The sequence below is a fragment of the Parasteatoda tepidariorum genome, chromosome 3 (genome assembly GCF_982258835.1).
Source record: "Parasteatoda tepidariorum strain Cologne lab strain chromosome 3, Ptep-v5.0, whole genome shotgun sequence".
Lineage (NCBI taxonomy): Eukaryota > Metazoa > Arthropoda > Arachnida > Araneae > Theridiidae > Parasteatoda > Parasteatoda tepidariorum.
The window spans coordinates 64,852,836-64,873,453 of record NC_141757.1 but is presented as its reverse complement, the minus strand read 5'-3'; the positions used below and the strand labels follow the sequence as shown (position 1 = coordinate 64,873,453).

Genomic DNA, 20,618 nt, shown 5'->3' with positions numbered 1-20,618 from the left:
ACTATTTTATAATAAAAAATAAAGAGCAAGACTAAAAAAAAGTGAATAAAATAAATACATGTAAGCCAAGCAAAAATTAGAATATATAAATCTCTGATTTATATCTTCTGTAATTATTATCTTTTTGATAATAGGAAAATTTTACAAAAATTTAAAAACTAGTAATTATAAGAATTGTTATAGATTTTTTTTTCAGAAAATGAATGTCCAATAAATTTCAGAAAATTCTGATGATTTTGATTTTTTTTGTTTTGTTCCAATGCATTTTCTAAATCAATATAAAATCTGATTAGTGAATGTCACAAACAATTTTTATAACCATCAATTTATATATTATTATATAGTCATAAAATTTTCTCTTTTCAAATCAATAAATATAATAAACAAAATGGAAAAAAAAAATTTTTACACTGTATAACATTAAATACAATAAATTTGATTTAAATTCTATTTTCTATATTTTTTTATTCAATTTCAACACTTATAATTTTTAGATATCAATTTGTTTTTTTACAATTTCAAAAATAATATTTATCTAATTTGCATGGACAAAATATGTAAAATTTCAACAAACTGTACATGGCAAATTATACACTATAACAGAATCACAGTCAGGGAAAGAAATATATTTCTAAGAGTATATATTCCTCCAATATACAAGCATTTTATAGCTGATAAACAAAGAATAAATTTTTACAGGATTATTCTAATTTGCTAGTTAATTATTTTTAATGGCACAAGAAAGAACTTTTTTCAGAGTAATTTACTAAATGTGTAAAAATTTTAGTAAAACATTTACTAATAATAGTTTACAAAAGATATTTACTATAAATTGATATATATCAAATACTACAGATATAAAGTAAAATGTAGGATTCAGCAGTCTAGCTGACTACTAGAAAAAACTCATTGTTTTAGTTCCATATATGAATTGAGTTGTCAAAAATATCCAAGTACTAAATATCTAAGCACCTAATATTAAATATATATCTAAGTATTTAATATCAGGTACTTAAATATATGTTTTAAGTACTCAAGAAAACATTTAAAAAATTCTCTAAGTGCATCACTGCATAAAAACAAGTATTAAAAAGTTAGCTCATGTGATTTTAGATCTTTGTTCATAAGAAAATCTACTAGCACTATGGCTTTTATGTTTGTATCCTGCAAATTTAAGCATACTTAGTCTTTAGTTAAATTATAGTTTTCACCTATTCCCTACAGTAGTTTAAAATAAAGTTAAATATTGCTACATGCCAAATTGCTTTTCCAATTTAATTAAGTACTAAGCATTTTCAACAATGTATTATTTTCAGCATTTCAAATCAGAAAATGATTCACATTCAGCAATTAAAGGAACCTTTTCTTCAAATCTTGTACCAACCGTATAAGCTACAATAGAGGCATGATCTAATTTACCAGGAACCATGGCTAATTTTTCGCCAACTTTCCGACGTCTCATGCGTTGACCAGCTTGATTCACCTCTAAATCATCATTTTTATAGAGTTCTGGATCCTCTAAAATGCGTCTCTTGGCAATAGTAAGTTTTTCAGCAAAATCAATCATCTGTTCACACAGTTGTTGCGCTGTTTCACAAGGACCATCTCCTTCATTAACTCCGTTCAATATGAGATCTTCCATTCTCAACAACGTTAAAGCATGTCGCTGATGGGCTTCAACTACAGGTAAGTTGAGATCAATCACAAAAGTTTCTTTTTCAACATTTTGATTGTGTAAAGCATTTAAGGGATGGTTGTTTTCTGCAGATGAGTCTGTTGGGGTTTTAGCTCTTTTATCAACTTTTCTTGGAATTGCAAATTTACCAACTACAGGATCAAAATTATCTGAAATTCCATCACTTACTAAAAATACAATATCATCTGGTTCTAATTCTGACATGGAAACAGTCAAGTTACCAAGTTCCGGATTTATTCCATCCACTGGACCTAATGCACCCAATGCATCTCTCATGTCCCTCATAGAGTAAATATCATGAGAACCTAATTTATAAACACATATTTGTTAACAGTTGAAAATTAATTAATTATAAAGTACAATTAAAATAATTTATTGATATAAATATTTAGATATTATGAAAAATCTTGTTTATTTATTAAAAATAAAAGAAACTTTCACCCCTCATAGGAGAAAATGACATAAACCAATATATATAAAAATAACATAACTTTTATTAGTGTGCAGGAGTAAAAATAGATTTAAAATCTATTGAGGTAGTAACAAATGCGGTGAAAAAAATATATTTATATAATGCATAATACTATAATAAATTATGGTATCATAGTGTGTATATAGGCATTCAGAATTTATTGTAAGGAAAAGCTGTTGAATGAATTCAAACGAAGGCAAAACTGTAATTAAAAATCATCAATGCATCATCAAAGCTGTGGAAACACCTAAAATCTTTAAAAGTAAAATAAATAGAATAATATAATGAAGAGAAAAATTAATTGGTGCAGCAGCCTTTTTAAACCGATAATAAATGACCATTCCCCGGATCTATAACACATGATAAATAAATCTTAAAATAATTTGAAACTCTGAAAAAAAAATTGTAAAAAAAAAAAAAAAAAAAAAATGGATGGGGTAGAAATCAAAAAATCACATACAAGTTCATCAACAGATGGTGCTGTTAACAGAAAAAAACTTAAAAAAATATGTTTGTTTTCAAAATGACCACTATTCACAGCGAAAATGTGGGAAGTCAAAAGATAAAATAACAGCTGCTAGTGCAAATTATATAAGTTTGAATGGTCTGAAGCATTGCTTTAAATATTAACTTTTGAAACTTCTAAAAAATAAACCCTAGTTTCAAAAATAGAAGGCAGCAAAGTGTACATTTCCAAAATTTTTTGTTTTTCTTTAAAACGATTTTCAAAATTATCAGTCATTTTTTTGAGAGGTGAAGTACTTAAAGCTAAATTTAAACTTTATTTTAAACAACTAGAAATGTAGAATTTATAAGGAGTGAGCTTATGTCATTCAAATGTTAACAGATAAAAAAACAGAGTGTAAAATATATACCTTGAGTTATTTCTCTGACTCCATATTTTGGACTATAAATATAAGCTAAGCTATCTCCAACATTACAAGCACATGCTACAAATTTATTTGACTTCTTTATCTGAGCGACAACAACAGCACAAAGAGTAGTTAGAGTCCCATTTTCTTGTAAAATTAGATTATGAGCCTCACTAAAAGATCTTAAAAGACTGACAAATATATCCTGTAAATAAAACAATGATTATAACATTTTAGTACATCATCCAAAATTTTCTCTTTTATCATGAAAGCTTTTTAAATGAGTATTTATCCCATGCATATATATTCCCCTACAAACATTTAAACATAATAAAAAAACAAAAAAACAAATTAATTTCTAACTTAAGGAACAGATGTTATTAAAAATGTCTATATGAAAGCTCAATTGAAAATTTATCTAAAGGATCAAAAAGGAAAAAAAAAAAATTTAAATGGGGAAATAATATTTTTCATCACATAGCATACAAAAAATTGGAATCAATCTGTTATTTTTCTTTCTTTCATTTTTTTTCTTTAAATAATAATAAATAAAAAAAAAAGCTTACTATTATATACAACATGCAGACATATTCTTGACAAATTTTTATATTTAGTTTTAAATATTTATAATCATAATAAATAATATATAATAATAATATATTATATAACAATAATAATATATAATAGTAAGATGTTATAATAATATAACACATTATAATAATAATATATTATAATTATAATATATTATAATAATACTAACTTATTTTTATTACAAGCATTTTTTTAAAATCTATTTTTTGCCCTAAATTTTTTACATTTAACTTTTAAAATGTTTAAATAAAATTATATTTGCAGAACATTTAATAATGTGTTTTAAACAAAGTAATTGGAAATTTTAGATCAGTGAATTGTATCTTTCTAATATATGATTGTTTTTAATAAATAATTTTTATATGTTCATGCATGTATGATATAAATTATTTTTTGAGATCCAAGATTCAGAGATTAACTAATTGTGATGGATACCTTGTTAAAAAGTTCTAATCTGATAAAGCAAAAATTTAAAAAGATACACTAAATTTACTTAGTAACATTTGAGTTGCTTTCCAAAAGTAACTAAATACCAAAAGGTTTCCCATAATTGTTACGTTTATTATGGAATAGAAATATAGAAGAAAAGAATATAATAGAAATAGAATGATACAGAACTGCTTAGCTACAACTATTAAATAATCACAGCTTTAGACTCACATTTTAGTTCATTGAAAAAAATTCATTGTTTAAAAGCCTTAGCACAAAGAGTTTATTATTTTTCAAAAGACTTGCTAATATCTTTTCTTTAATTGTGAATATTGACTATATTGAAAGAAGCTTTTTTTTACATCAGAACATTAAAAAATTACAATGCTTTTTCTAGATTTTGAAATTTTGCTTCACAAGAATGATGTCATGAAATTACAGCACTATGTTCTTCTGCCTTTAGAATTACATCATAATTTTTAATAATTGTAAGCAAAGTGATTTCCGACATCTTGAATACTTTATAAAATAATGTTATTCTTTTATCCACCTCATTTAAAATTTTTAATTTCAGCTCTAAGTATATAGCACTACACTGGTTAGGAGCAGCCATTTTTGCTAAATAACATAGGTCCAGCAAATGAGCAAAACTAAAGTTAAAAAGAATGTGAATAATAACATGTGTTATAACTCTAAATCTCTTACAATTCACAAAAAAAGTGAATACAATTGTCAAACAAGTAAAATATGATTGATAAATGCATGAGCCTTTTGGAAATAAATCTTGAAAGGGTATGATTACATATAGGAAACTATAATTTCTAAATGAATTTAAATTCACATTAAATTCTTGATAATGGTAAATAATCGATATTTCACAATTTTTCTGACCATGATTATGCTCAGGACCTCTTCGGTTTATAATAGACTGTCACTCTTTCTTCATTCATTGAGAATTCAAGTTGTTTCATATTTTATTTAGCAGTGACATCAAAAGAAACAAAGATTGGAATAGTTTTCTCAAGACTTATGTTATTGATTTACACATTATAAATAGAAAAATATTAGTTTTGAAAGTGCATCTATGAATAATATTGAGTCTATGAAACAGCAAATAGGTGGTTGTGATAATCGAAGGGTCGCACTAGTGGGGGGTTGTACTAAAGAGTGAAGACTGTAATAATATTTTAATAATAATATTTTGCAAACACATCAATAGCAGGATTTTCTATCCTTGCTTAAAATTATTTTAAATTAATGTATTAAAAATTACAAAATTGTATTAAAAAAAGCTCAGTAGCAGGCAAATTTTAAATTAATCTTCAGGTGATACAGGGTATCTGCTATATTTTAAATTTTCCAATTCATGACTTTTCATGACTAATTCCAAGAATTTTTTGTGACTTAAAGAATTTACTATTTTTACCGTCAAAAACACAAAAATAAATTTAAAAAAGCATTATAATAACATTCATTGAAATGATAAGTATAACCAAAACTGTTAACAACAAAACAGCTGAAACATTAAAATAACGGAAAAAAATACAAAAGAGAATAAATTTTTTCACTTTTTTTCAGCAGAATTACATTCTAAAGATACTTTTTTCGTTCATCGGAAAGGAAAAAAATACTCCTGATTTTTCTGTTTTCCTTTTGGAATAAAAAAATTCACCAATGACTGGTTTGCCTTCAGCTAAAATTTGAAGTTGATAAAATAAAAATAATAACAAAGATAATTTGCTTTAGAAATGATGTTTTTTCTTTCATTTTTTGAAAGAACACCATAATTTTTAAAGAGCATGACAAAATTTTTTTTATATTTTAATCAAATATGACTGTGATTGGGGATTTTGTTACAAATTCAGAACACCGTAAAATTGGAAGGAGGGGAGTAAATTCCATTTTAAAAATTAGATTTTTCGGCAACCTAAATCCATGACTTTTCATGATTTTTTTAAAAAAATAGTTAAAATCCTGACATTTCATGACAAATTTTGTTCAATACCAAAATTCTTGACTTTCCAGGTGTGCGAATACCCTGTAAAGAGTTAAAATAACAGTAACATTCACATACATATTATAAATAATTTTTTAATAAAAAAAGACAATTATTCAGAAGTTAAATGAAGATCAAATGAGTGAATTGCTATATTTAAAAATTACAAACCAGAGAAGTCAAATCTCCAGATCCTTCCCTATATAAAACTTTATTTAAGTAATTGATACATCCATGAATTGCACAACGAGCAGCTAAACAGGATTTTTCTCCCCAATTGACACCATCTGCCAAAGCAAGAAGAGCACTGTTTTCCCTCATAACAATAGCAAATGCATCTGCAATAGGGTTTCCTGGATAACAGAATATTAATTACAAAAATCATATTGCATTATTCAGTGTGCAACAAACAATTTTGCATTATTCTAATTTTATATAGAACAATTATTTTACAATAATCTGAGATTATTAATATGGCAAAGTTTGTTTTCTTTTAAAGGGGGAAAAAACACTAGAAAGAAGCTCAAACATGAAACTATTCTTGAAAATACTTACTTCATTTAATTAGTTTAGTTTAAATAAAACATGAGCAATTGCCATTTCAAATCGACTTATTCTTTGAGTAAACATATATAACTTTGCTTTATGTTTGACAGATTTTCTAACACAATTTTAGTAAATCATTCATATTTTTAAATAACTTCTTAAAAACATTTTTGTATAGAAATTACAGTATTTACTTCTTTAAAAGTTATTCCATTAGTTGTCAAAAAGGGTATCTTATGTTTAAAATACAAACAGCTACTAACAAAGCATATTACTGGTCTAAACAAATATTTAAGTTTAGATCAATAATTTTTTTTTCTTTTTTCGATCTGAAGCTGGGAAGGTTTCAAGCGATCACCAGGAATTAAAATCCAGTTCTTGACAATGATAGTGCCTTAACCACTTTGTCATTAAGGCTTTTAGTTTTGCACATTGATTGTTAATTTAACACTATAATTGTAAACCTAATGAAATAATAAGTTGCAACAATACACAAACACTCCAACTATGTAAAAAATAAGATAATAAAGCTAAATTTTTAATCTAGATCCATAAATTTCTATTCACGTAAAGCTATCATATATTTTTTTTTTAAAAATAAATAAATAATAAATTTATTAAGTTTTTATATGAAATTTTTCTAAACTAAAAAGGTGGATTCATAAACGTAATAAAAATGGCAATTTACATAAGATATAAAAATTAGGCATATGAATTTACCAGCATTTTCTTTAGTAACAGGATGGCATTCATAAAGTGTTGTGGCAATACCATAAGCAAATTCTGAAGGTAGAGTCCAATTTTTAATTCCAGCTACAAGAATGTTTTCTTTTTCCTTTTTAAAGTCCAAGTAAGTAGAGCTTTCATCTGGCCAAGGTTGTATATCTGTAAATGAAAATAAAAGTAAGTATCAAAATAAAACTTAATCGTCAACACGCATTAAAAGTTTTAATTTTTAAAAGCTTTTCTTGGAAAATAAAATAATTTCTAATAAATGCATAAATTAAACTTAAGTTCATATTTTGTTAAAGATACTTTTTTACATTCTATTTAAAGAAATAATAAATTGTTACAAGTCAAGACATGTTTCACTAACACAGCACAGTTAGTGCCTTAAACTCTGTAGCGTCAACCCGAAAATAACAGTCTTGTGACTATTTGGCTTCTGTAGAATGTGCATTAAATTTACAACAAACAGGGAATCTGACAATAACCTTCCTTTATTGGAAGATCAGATAATCCATAAAGATTATTTTCAAACAACAGTGTAATGCAAACCCTTTCCACCATACCGTTCTTATTGTCATAAACCAAATCAAATGACTGCAGCATTTAATATCTCGATCTTTAGAATTTGTAAAATCTGTCGAACATCTAAACTTTTAAAGTGAGAAATCAACAAGATCAGAGCCATCACCCAAGATAATCAACAATATTGTTTAAAAAAAAGTGCTAACATGATTATAATCCAACAGCTTATTAAGAGGACCTTTAAGACCTGTGCTCATGAAGAACTTATCGATCGTACTTCTACAAAGTCTTGGAGGGCTACCATCCTAAATTTGGGAAATGGCCCAAGACAAAGAGCTGTGGCTGAATTCCGCTTGGCCACCGGTCATGACTGTCTGCGGAAACATCTGTGCAGATTCGGTATGCACTGTTTGCAGTTCTGGTGAGGACATGGACTCCACGCACCTTCTCCACTGCTCTGCACTTTGCAGGAATTCTATCACTGAACACTATTGGGAAGCTAGAGACATTTTGTGAATATCCAAAATTCTTTCAAAACACAAATTCCAAGTTATCTTTTCTTTAGACAACAAAATTACTTTCTCAAACAACCTGATGATTGCTTCAACAATGATGAATTTACGGAATTTCATGCCAGTACAGACTTTCCTACATAGGGCAAACAAAAACACTCAAAGATCATCAAAGCTATGTAAAGAATCAAGAACTCCACTACTCCTCTATTGCAAAACATTGGTGAACAGAAGGCTATTTCGTTTTTATTTTCCCACCTCATATCATTCATAAATGTATTACATGTGATGACCAAGATTTTAGGGAGAGTTTACATATCATCAGAAACAAAAACTCTATTATTAAAGATTATACTGCTACATCATATTTTTTAAGCATTTAGAAACTATAGTAATTTTTTCACACTTATTGTCAATTAAACGCTTTGCCTTTAACTGAATACTTATCTCGACATAACTCTTGTTAGATTAAATCATCTTTGTTTCATACATCTATGCCATTTAAACTGCTGAGTAAGATGTAACCATTGAAACACCGAAATAGAGATAGGTTATAATAAAACATTTTGCTACTTGTGATTTTAAACATTTTTTTAATGGATTTAAAGAGTTTTATAATACTTTTTGTTAAACAATTTATTAGGTTAAAAATAAAATTTATAATTTTCACTAGTTTAAACCTTTCCTGAACAAATTTACAAGGACATTTTTCTGCAAAAATTTGCTTTCTTTATTTTTAAATTGAAGTTTATTATTTATAAAAATTTTTTTTACTTCAGCTTCCTAAAGTATTTACTGCATAAATAACTGAAATATTATTCACTATTGCGATGTGTTAGCTACTCAAATTCACTCCAGCTACTTTGAAACCAGACATTTTTGTTCAAAATTGCTACAATATTTCATTGTTCCAATTCACTTTAACTGTGTTTTTACTGATCCAGAATAAACATTTTCACAAAAATTGTGCTAAATGTCTATAATTGTTCTTTAACAATGTGCTAAATTTGTCCAAAAAAAATAGGAACTTTTAGTTTATTTTTTATTGTATTTATGCTGCACTAAAAGAGTTAATTATTGTTCTTAATTGTTTAAAACTCTTAATTTATAGTTGTAGCTTTAAACTACTTTGAAAGTGCAAATTGTTGCTCCAATTATCCAATCACAACACTATAATGAATTAGCTAGTTATAAATTGTAAGGACGTTGACCTTTGTTCATATGCACAGTAAAAATTCTGATCATCAAGGGAGAATTTCTGTTTTCCCTCTGATCCACATTAACGATGTGTACATTACAGATGAAAAACAGAATGAATTTGTGCATTAAGAAAACATTTTTATACAATTTGTAAATATCTATCCTACTTATAAGTTAAAATAAATTCATAACAAAACAGTATCCAAGATTTCATTATTAACGCTTTGAAAATGTGTTAATAAAATGCTCCTCCGCAGACTTAACAGTATAGAAATGTAGATTAATGAGGTAAGTGTTTACTAAGTCCAAATGAAGATAAGGTATATTTTATATAAAGTATGAGTAGATCTAAACAATGTGAATGAAACACTACATGTTGCGCAGATTTATTCAGTTTACATTGTCTCAGATAATTTATATTATTTTGGGTGACATTTTTCCCCTTTCATTTCATTAATTTCAGAATTTTTTTTAAATTTTTAATAAAAGGTAGCTTTTGTTTTGTTTTAGCCAGTCTCTTTTAAGTGGTTCAAAACAATAAAAAAAAAGAGAAGTTATTTTAGTGTTTCTAGAAGTTGGAAGTCCTATTGATTTAAACTTTTTTTTTTACACAGAACATTACACTGCTTTTTATTTTTAGATAGTTTATTATTTTGGGTGACATTTCCCCCCTTTCATTTTATTAATTTTAGAATTTTTAAAAGGCAGCTTTTGTTTTGTTTTAGCGTGGTTCAAAACAATTTTTTTTTTCTTTTAGTGTTTCTAGAAGTTGGAAACCATGACTATCCCTTTTATTTCAATTATTTTTTACGTAAAACAATGCACTGCTTTTTCTTTTCTTTTAGAGAAGTTAACATGATGACCATTTTTTTAGAGAAGTTTAACCATGAGTAGTTTCTTGTAATAAATCATATTTGTTATAGCTGATTTTTTATATGAACTCATGTAAATGTCCATGTTGCATTTAATAAAGAACTACTTAATGCATATTTCCTTCAACTATCTTGCTACTATGTTGACTTTTGTAGGCCAGTAAATACAATAGCAAATTACAGAACATATTTTATGAAAAATAAAAACATTCACAAAATAAACAACAGAATAAAACAACACAAATAAAACAATAGATTTTTATTTTATTTTAACTTCAAAGATAAATAAAAGATTATAGTGTAGTAGTTAAAATAATAAAAAAGGCAACTAATGATATTGAGTAACAACAACACGTAACTAAATTATATAAACAATTTATTAAATTTACCCTCTTCTTGATTCGTCTGAGCAGTTTCTGTTTTTATCCCCTCTTTACACTTTGTAATATTTTCTAAACTATCTCTGTGATCTTCATCAATAAAATGAACATCAGCATCTCGGAACTCAAATGGTTTATCTCTACGATCCACAGTTGCTAAACCATCTTCAGGGCCAGTATATGCTGATAGGACTACTTTAGACAACCTGGCGATTTCTTTTATTGGTAAGTCGTAGCAAGATTTTGCATAAAAAACTTGAGGGTGATCTTTCTTAACTTCACTGGAGAAAAAAAAGAGATATAAAAATGACAAATAATAATAATAATTCATTTAAAATTTGAATGTAATAATGATATAGAAATTTTTTTTTGTATCAGTTCTTGGTTGCGCCAACAATGCTAAGCTGTCACTTAAGGTATACTTGACCTGCTATTAAATTTAATAAATTAAAAATACAGTTGAGCTTTATTTGATCGTTTCTCATGGGATCATTCATTACAGATAATAGATAAGGGAAAACAATAAACCAAATTAAATATAATGACTTAAAAATGTATGACAAATAAATAAGCTAGATTATTTCATTTACTATAAATATAACAAAATTTTAATTGTAAAAAAAAATTCTATACTTAATGTAAAAATATTTACAACACAAAAGGATGAATAAACATAATTATTTATTTAAAATATTTGGAAATTTTGGTTTTAATGCTCCTTTCTCCTCAAAGCAAAAAAAAAATTTTTTTTTTCTTTTGACATTGGTAGCCAGATAGCTGTTCCTTTTCTATAAGCATGCAATAAATATAGAAAGTGCGGAACTGTGTTCGAAGGCTTTGCGCTGTGACGAATAAAATCATCGTCAAGCGGACATGAAAAATAATGCAACCCTAAAGCAGAATAACCTGAGTAGCGGAACATCTTTTGCAGTTTGACAACATGCACGCAAACAAAAGTTAATAAAGTTTTAGTTTCAAGCAAGAATATAATGTTTTCCTCTTAAGAGCAAAATGCTCATTGGATAAAATCACTGGATGATCTAATATGGATAAACAAATAATTATTCCATAATGGTGACCTCGAATATAACATGCATAAAATGAATTGGAATCGTCAAAAGTAAACTACAGCTTGTTATTCCAGAAACATGGGAAAATTTCCTTCAGGACTATTCTACACAATGCAAATTGAAAAGAATCTACATACGACTGAAGCTAAACTATAGATAAGTGCTTCTGGATTATTATTTATTTAGTCAAATTATTTTAAAATTTAAAAGGCTTCAGGTAACTTTTTTTGCTCTAAATGTTACGTTGTTCTAAATGTCGAGTAATATGTTCTTACAGTTGAGAATGCTAACTCATTTATTTTTTATTCATTTTCTAAGTGAGTATTTTATTTTATTTGATTAAGTGATACATAATTTTAATTGCAAATTTGAAATTTATCACTTTTATTTTAATGTTATTTATATCATCGTAGGCAAATATTTAGAAATTCGTTTTTGAAGACTTCACACAATGACCGAAGTTTTAGCTGTTCAAATTCCCGTTAAAAACAGATCAGACCCTCCTTAATAGTTTGCTATGTGCGAAAGCACATTTGTTACGCCACATTACTCCCCTTCCAGAATTTTATCTGTGATAGAATTCGATGAACGGATACCACTAGTTCATTAATGCTGTTTATCTTATTTATTTATTATTTTTTCCCCTCATTATTAATTTATTTAATGGTTGGGAGGATAGTATTTACTACACTGAATTCTTCAGAGCAATATTTTGTGTGCATATAAGCTGTTTAATGTGAACCATCCATCTTTTTCATATCACCTTCGGTGATCACCAATATATATAATTGTAGACTATGTCAACCTTTATCTATCAAAAGGTACCTCTAAATAGAATCAAGTTAACATATCTTATATACTAACAAATTGGTATTTAATAATTTTAGTGGTAGTTACGTCACAGTGCTATTCCACAAATTATGCCATGCATTTTGGTTCCAATTTTGTGGTCTTCAGCTCTACCACTCTGTATTTCTTCAACATTGGCAACCATTACTTAAAGAGATAACTCAACATTTCAACATTTTTGTCAACTGATACTTAAATACCACATGTGTGGTTTCAGGCATTTCCCATGTTAACCAAAACCTTATTTGTTTTATCATTAACATTAGGAGTAACTGTTTTTCTTCTCATAGCAAAAAATTTTTTTTTAAAACTGTTGGTAGAATTTCTGAGCGATAAAGGCAGGAATCTGTTAGTTTCAAAAATTACCTAATCAGGTCTCATTAACATTATAAAAATAGCACTTATGTAAGACTGGGCAGATTTCAGTATCGTGATACGTGGCAGAATAATCACCAAGTCTTGGAAAATTCCGGGCAGTGGCCTGCGAGGAACTATAAAAAACATCACAGAAAGGGACCAACTCGAAAGGTATAACTCATAGCCACCCCCGTGCAAACATCTACATGCTTTTTTAAAAAAAAAATTTGCAAGTTTAAAATCTATTTGTCACCTTGGCGATTGTAATTGGTGGGACAGATCACAATACGGATATAGCCCCATAAAACAGTTAAAACAAGACAATACATAAAAGAAATCGAAAAATGCATGAAAATGGTTAAACTTTATTATGCTTATAAAATAGCTTTCACCGAAATGGCTGTAAAATTGCTAAGATTATATTGAGATAGATCACATTTTGGAAATATCCCCAATTTTTATCAGGGATATTTCTACGTTGGTACTACCTGATCGTGCTATCTAAAATTACTAAGTGAAACTGGGTGGTTTTTGTAAGTTAAAAATTTAAAACATATATATATATATATATAGGGCATATCTAGACTTCAAGTTCGCCCAATACCGGGCTTTTTTTAGTATCTTGGATATAAATGTCTGGTTATTCTTAAAATTTTAGAACTACTATCAAGAAAATCTTTTCCTTTTTACTTTTCAAGTTAGTTTGATAATGCGTCGTCAAAAAAATTATCCGTTGTTAATAAAACTTAGCACCCATTTTTGTGAAGGATCTTAAGTCAAAATCCTTCGAAGCAATACATTTTCTAGAAACAAAATAATTATCTGTAAAATATACAAGTATAAAGTTTTAATTTCTAATGGAAAAAAAAATCAAAATATTTTGATTATGTTTCGAATGATTCTACAATTCAATAAATGATAAAAGCGTAGATAATTAATTGAAAAGTATCAATTGGAATGATTCATCTATTTTCACTAATATTATGAAGGTTTAAATCAACTTTTTATTTCAAGATAAACTTAATTAATTCCCATAATAAATGCATTTAACCATTATACATATAGTTACAACTTTATGATTGCATAAAATAAAGATTCATCATTTGGTGAATATCAAAACACACCCTAGTAAATATTTGTGAATAAAAGAGCCAGTCGATGTAGGAGATGTGCAAGCTGATCTACAATCAGATTTCTTTTCCTGGCCAGTCGATAATTGTCGGAGAAAACCTCCAACTTTTTCACGAAATGTAGGCATCATTGCCTTAAGCAAATATTTATAAAATTAAAAATCAGTGAATATAAGCACCGACTTTCAAACAAAAACATAAAAATTCAAATTGACATAGCTTCTCGCAATATAATAACAAACAAACTCTCCAAACAACTGCCATCTAAAGTTTGCTAAATTAGCTCGAAAAACAAAAATGGGACAATAAGATTATTTTATGGAAATCAAAAAGTAATGAGCTCTCAATATGGAAATTTTCTCAAACAAATTTATTCTAGAAGTTTCATTTCATCCAATTAGTTATATAATTCACATTTCAAGCTGTCATTATGTGTTTTTTATACATGCTATATGTTGAGCCATATGCTATTATGCTTGTGAATGATTTCATTCACCATTTTCCTGAACCTGGTTATGGAGCTTGGTTGTTTTTGTTTCCAGATCTAAAAGTTAGATGTTTTGATATTAAAAAGCGGATTTTATGAAATCTCAGTAATTTTGTAGTTATTATATTGAATATTTTGCATAAATTTTAGCAACATTTGTTTTTCGTATTACAAACCAATTTTTATTATGAAGTTGTGTTACTTCATCCATCACCATAATATACGTTTTACTGCTTGGAAGTGATTAAATTACGGTAAAAAACAATTTTGGATATATAAAAAAATTTGTTCTGCTAAGATATTTAGTTTTGTCTTCATAATGCTTTAAAGTCTTAAATTAAATACTAGGAGTGCATTTTTTAATATTATAGTTTACTCTATGATCAATTATTTAACAGCAGATTTAAAATTGAATTGAAAGATAATTTTTGAATTTAATATATAAATTCAAAACGTGATGGATATGTCTTGCTGAATGAATATAAATGGATTCTTTCAGTAGTTAAAAATTTATTTCAAGCATCAAGTTTTATATAACTGCTATTTAGGAAAAATAATTATTGGCTAAGTATTTATGGTATACCTCAAATCTGCTTATGAAACCGTGTTGTTTATTTCTTAAGAACTTTATGCTACTTGTTAAGATTGCAATATCATTTGCATATGCTTTGATCTTATGACTTTGCTTTGTAGGATTTATTAAGTTTCTTTTATATATACTGAACAATTATTGTTCATATTTTAGTTCCATAATGTGCTGCAAAGTATTATTTTTTATTCAGAGATTCATGTTTTGGAAAGATTTCAATATTGCAATATTCAGCAGAATAATTGTTAAGTCTTTGCAATTTCTGGAACAAACATAGTAGGGGACCAACACGAAGGGCATAAATTTTTTTTTTTTAATATTTGCAATTTTAAAACCACTTGATTATAGTTGATTCAAAAGATCTCAATGCGCAAATGTCTCCTTTGCTTTATATAACCACTGTAAAATATATTTCAAATTAGAAATTTGTGCCCTTAAAGCCTATTACTTCCAATATATTAACTTCTTCATATAGTAAAATGTCTCTCTAGTTTCCACCTAAACTCATGCAAAAAGTATAGTTGTATTTTCAAAGTTACAAACTTTTGTAAATTGCATCCTTAATCTAAGTTAACTATCTCTTTTTCTTATTTTGTGTACAGTATTTTTTAATTTAGAAAATTAATTTGAAATATATCTGATCATTATTCAGCAAACAAAATAAGTTAATTGACTGAGAATAATTTGTAGTAATATTTCTCTGTTGTAATTATAATAATTTATTTGAATTTTTCTATTAATTAGGACTTAGTCCACAAATACATTTTTAAGTTAGTGGATTAACAAAATTAAACCTTAAGTGGTGTGGGAAGATTTCTTAATCAGGAGGGTGACCTGGGGTAATTTACGATCACTCTGTTTCTGGGGTAAATAATGATCACCTAAGTTTTATTAAAAAAAAAAACATTTTTTTTTTTAAATTTGAGACATGGACAAGAATGCTTGTACACTTTACTAAAGTATAACTACATTTACTTAATAATAATTTTTTGTTTAATCTAACAAAATAAGTATCTTTTAAACTGCTTTCTGTATTTTCCATTTCAAAGATGGGTTTCAAAAAGTGCACATTTCTGTAAAGATCCCCCTCCTTCTCTTAATAATAAATATTTTGCGTTACTTTCTATTTCTTTGTTATAAAAATAGTGTAAGCTTTTGTTTAATTGTTTCATTTCATATCAACTGTAAACATTATAATTGATTATAGGAAATTATATCAAATGTTGCCCCCTACAGATGGGGTAATTATTGATCACTGGGGCAATTCCTGATCATTTTCATTTCTTCTTATAAATAGTATAAAAAATAGCTAAATGTCTTTTTTAAAATAACAGCTAAACAAAATTTGTTTTTAACTGTATACAAGACAAATATGTTTTGATTTGCACTGTTTCTGGTTTGCCTTACCTTGCTTCTATCTTAATTTTATGTGTGTACATTGTTAGAATAATTTTTAAGTTTATAAAATAGCATACTATAAATATCGTGCGAAATTATAAGCCTAAAAAGGGTACTAAGCTTCTAGAAAGCAAAATTAGTGAATTTCTTTTAATGATTGAAACGAGTGTGAGAGCTGTTGACATACCTTACTAAACTTTACACTCTCTCTTAATGAAGTTACAAAAATCCTGCTAAAGTAACACATGTGAGAACTCTTTCTTATATTCTATCAGAACATGAGAATGAGTTTTCTGCTTGCCTAAAATATATAAATGCAAAGATTTTTGGAAAATTTAAAGTGTTGATCTTTATTCTTGCCTTTAAATAAATCGTTTTATTAGCTGCTTAAACATATCTTTTTGGTTTATTTGTTTGATCTTGATGTCTTATTTGTTAATTACCATTGTATAATTATTTTTAAACAACCCCTTTAATATAAAAACTGGTGATCGGTAATTACCCCAGAAGTGACCAGGAATTACCCCAGAAATGATCAAGAAAAGGGGTAATTCCTGATCACTAAAAATTTAAAATCTTTTAAATTTTAATTAGATTTTAAAACAAAAGAAGGGAGCATAGAACTCATCTCATATCGCCTCAAACTTCCAGTAAATATTAAAATTCTATCTTGAATAGTTTCTTCACAAAATAGATGTTTGCATTTTTTGACCAGGAATTACCCCAGGTCACCCTACCTATGCCAAATTATATGGTTTTGGTGAGTTCCTCACAGTGGCCAGTGAGAAACAAAAAACAAACAACACAAAGAGGGAAACCTCGATTGATATGATTCATACTCACCCCCGGGCAAACCTTTATCATATTTTTTAAAAAATAAAAGCTTCTACTTTACTTATTTATAATTATTTTTTTCTCTAAGTTTAAATCTCTTTGGTGATTGTAGTTGATGTTAATAAATCTTCTAGCAATAATTTTGAAGTACTTGATCGATCACCTTTGTTATCAAATTATTTTATAAAGCTGATTGATTTCAACATATCTTGCAACCATGCAGTCTTTCATTGTGCACAAACTAAACATCCAAAAAGGCCAAGGTGTTTAGGGAAGATACCTTGTGCTATGTGGAGTAAATCAAAAAAATGAGAATGAAGAACAAATTAAAGTGAAGAAATGAAAATGCTTTATTTTTGTTTCTATAAACAAAAACCCACCTCTGTGTCAAAAACACCAAATGGTAGTTGAGAAGTAAAGCGAAAAACGCATGCAAAGTAGTTAAACCAATAGGGACAGAGGTACAAATTTGAACAAGATAATCAAAAAACAGGTGTGAGGAGGTTTGATGTGAATCCTATGGTTCAAAAGATTAAAATAATGTTTAATCTTCTACAGTCTGGAAAAAGTTTTATGTTTTTTTTTGGTTTAAACTAAACATTCAGTTTAAAAGAACGTTAAAAATCTAGTTTAAAATCTAAAAAGTTCAGCACCATCAGTTACTACTGTTAAACATAAAATTATTTTAATTTTCTATATCCTTTTTCTATCGATTTTAAATGCCAGTCTTTTATTGATCTTGATTCTTGGAGCTTTTCACTATAAGTTTGAAATGATTTATAAGAAAGAAAAAAAAGTGATTAAAATCTCAAATAAATATCAGGGGTCTGTCTAGGTTTTCCTGACTGGTACCTATTTTGTGAAAATTTAAACGTAATTTGTTAATATAATTTAAACATAATTTTTTAATCTAATCAAAAATTATATTAAAAAATCAACACAAAAATATGGATTTATTGTTTCTTACGGGATACAAAAAGAAAATTTTACGAAAAAGTATTTTGTGAAGCTACCACTAACCGGTAGTAAATTTGGCCTGGAAAGATCCCTGAATATGGTGAGAGGAAAAAAGTTATTTTTTTTCTATTACATAAAGTTTTAGCTGCGAACAAAGACCTCAAGAGTATTAGGGCCATGATAGAGACTTTGTATGCTAAATTCCGTTAAAAAATTAAAGAAGAAATTATCTTTTGATAGTGCAACTTAATTCTCGACAGCAAGGCTTGCTAATCAGTTGATTAAAAATTTGAATTAGAAAGTTGGTTTAATTTTGATGTTTCAATGTAAACATTATATTTATTTAATATTATCACTTATATTATTACAGGTTATCTTTTCTGCATATTTTTTCTGTTGCTCCATCAACAACAAAAAAAGGAATAAAAAAATGGATAAAGAAAAAAATTTCACATGTCAGCAATGTGGCAGAAGTTTCTATCAAATGAATCAGCTAAAACAACACTCAATTATTCATATGCCGGAAGAAGAACGCCCATTCAGCTGTTACATTTGTGCTAGAAAATTCAACAGGCTTCATCATTTAAAGCTTCATTTAATGGTTCATCTTGGACAGAGTCCACACATATGTGATGTATGTGGTCGCACTTGTAATCAATTAAGTGACTTGAAAAAACATCAAATGATACACACTGGTGAACGACCACACACCTGCCCCATCTGTGGAAAGGGTTTCATACAGATTGGAGGCATGAGAAGACACATTCAGAAACACGAAGAAGAATCCGAGTTATCTATGGATTGTAAAACGTGTGGTAAAACATTTACTAAAGTTGGATTTTTTAAGAAGCATATTCAAACACATAGTGAAGATAAGCCTTATAAATGTCCCCTATGCAAAAAATCTTTTCACCTTGAAGCTGGTTTAAATCTTCACCTTGTCATGCATAATGGTGAAGAAGAACCTCACACTTGTGATATCTGTGGTAAGTCTTTCAAGCGAACTGGGAACCTTGAAAAGCATTTTGTCACTCACTCTGGTTCTCTTCCCTATAAATGCAGTACTTGCGGAAAACAATTTCTACAGCTGGGGAGTTATAAGAGGCATGCTTTGAGACATTCGAGCATAGTAAATGCCAGTTTTATTGTTCCTGATAATAATTTATCCACTAAAAACTCTGATTCCAAATTGAGTAGTGACTCTTGGATTATGAATGATGAGCAAATAGTTATTAAGACAATCGATCCAAGCTTGAACAAAGAGTTAGAAGAAACAAAGATTAAAAAAGAGGAAGAAACATTTATGATAGTCATAAATAACACAAATATTGATGATATAACTAATGATTTACTGCGAGAAGCTATTGCGTGAAAAATCTAATTTTTTTAAAAAAAAAATCAAATTCACTGTGTGAGTTGCCAAGACTAATATATTCAGAACAACTCTGGTTAATGCATTATTCTGTTACAGAGAGTTATAAATGTAATTTGTTAAAATTTAACGTAATTTTTTTTTAGTTGTAGATAATTCTGCTAAGAAATTTAATAGATTTTGGTAAAATCAATCTGTATTTTTTATGAACGATAATAATTTCTCATTTTCTGAAAGATTACTAGCATAATTATGTAAAGTATATTGCTTAGATAGGCAAATCTTTAATTTTCTGAACATTTATTATTGCTTCTTAGAAGTTATTAGTTTTAAGAATTTGCATCAATAAAATCATGGTTAATTTTGACCCTTTCTTGTTTTTTTTAATTCTTATTTATGAAAAATATTTGCAAAACTACATCACTTTCTTTGCATCAAGCCACACATGTATATGCAAGGACAAAACATTGTATAGAAATTATTCCATAATAAATATGAAAACTTATGCTTTTAAAGTTTAATTCAAACTTACATGAATTTGACATTTTTTAGAATTACAAACAAAGATAGAACACCAATTGAAGTTTAAAAGAGGTTCCTTTAATTGCTATCTTGAATTTATAATTATTATGGTTATTTTTTTTGATCTTAAACTTTTTTTGATCATAGATAAACATTCGACAGTTTATACCTTACAAGATAAGTCTAAAATATCTGCATAACTTTATTGAATGAAAAGAAATAGTGCTTGATAACTT

The 20,618-nt window shown here is 27.4% G+C and overlaps 2 protein-coding genes across 3 annotated transcripts; one reads left to right on the top strand and one right to left on the bottom strand.

Annotated features, from left to right (window-relative positions):
• Positions 1-576: 576 nt before the first annotated feature.
• Positions 577-14,492, bottom strand: LOC107442003 (PP2C-like domain-containing protein CG9801). Its single transcript, XM_016055436.5, has 6 exons — positions 14,218-14,492; positions 10,827-11,098; positions 7,323-7,487; positions 6,228-6,409; positions 3,044-3,245; positions 577-2,001 (listed from the first exon to the last, which is right to left on the bottom strand). Exons 1-6 carry the CDS (start codon positions 14,352-14,354, stop codon positions 1,313-1,315), a joined length of 1,647 nt encoding a protein of 548 aa, XP_015910922.1. The 5' UTR covers positions 14,355-14,492; the 3' UTR covers positions 577-1,312.
• Positions 14,485-20,227, top strand: LOC107442004 (uncharacterized). Of its 2 annotated transcripts, none has more exons than XM_043048073.2 (2): positions 14,485-14,773; positions 18,859-20,227. In XM_043048073.2, the coding sequence occupies exons 1-2, from the start codon at positions 14,654-14,656 to the stop codon at positions 19,858-19,860; spliced, it is 1,122 nt and encodes a 373-aa protein (XP_042904007.1). In that variant the 5' UTR covers positions 14,485-14,653; the 3' UTR covers positions 19,861-20,227. The 2 variants fall into 2 exon arrangements, with proteins under 2 accessions (XP_042904007.1, XP_015910923.1); XM_016055437.4 differs by having other exon boundaries at positions 14,486-14,964.
• Positions 20,228-20,618: the final 391 nt, after the last annotated feature.

Excerpts from the sequence above, each read along its gene's own strand:
- LOC107442003 (XM_016055436.5), bottom strand. The coding sequence starts at position 14,354 with ATGATGCCTACATTTCGTGAAAAAGTTGGAGGTTTTCTCCGACAATTA. Across the intron at positions 11,099-14,217 it reads ATTCACAAATATTTACTAGG|TGAAGTTAAGAAAGATCACC; the intron begins GTGTGTTTTGAT and ends TTTTTTCTCCAG. Across the intron at positions 6,410-7,322 it reads TGTTACTAAAGAAAATGCTG|GAAACCCTATTGCAGATGCA; the intron begins GTAAATTCATAT and ends TCTGTTATCCAG.
- LOC107442004 (XM_043048073.2), top strand. The coding sequence starts at position 14,654 with ATGTGTTTTTTATACATGCTATATGTTGAGCCATATGCTATTATGCTT. Across the intron at positions 14,774-18,858 it reads TTTTGTTTCCAGATCTAAAA|GTTATCTTTTCTGCATATTT; the intron begins GTTAGATGTTTT and ends ATATTATTACAG.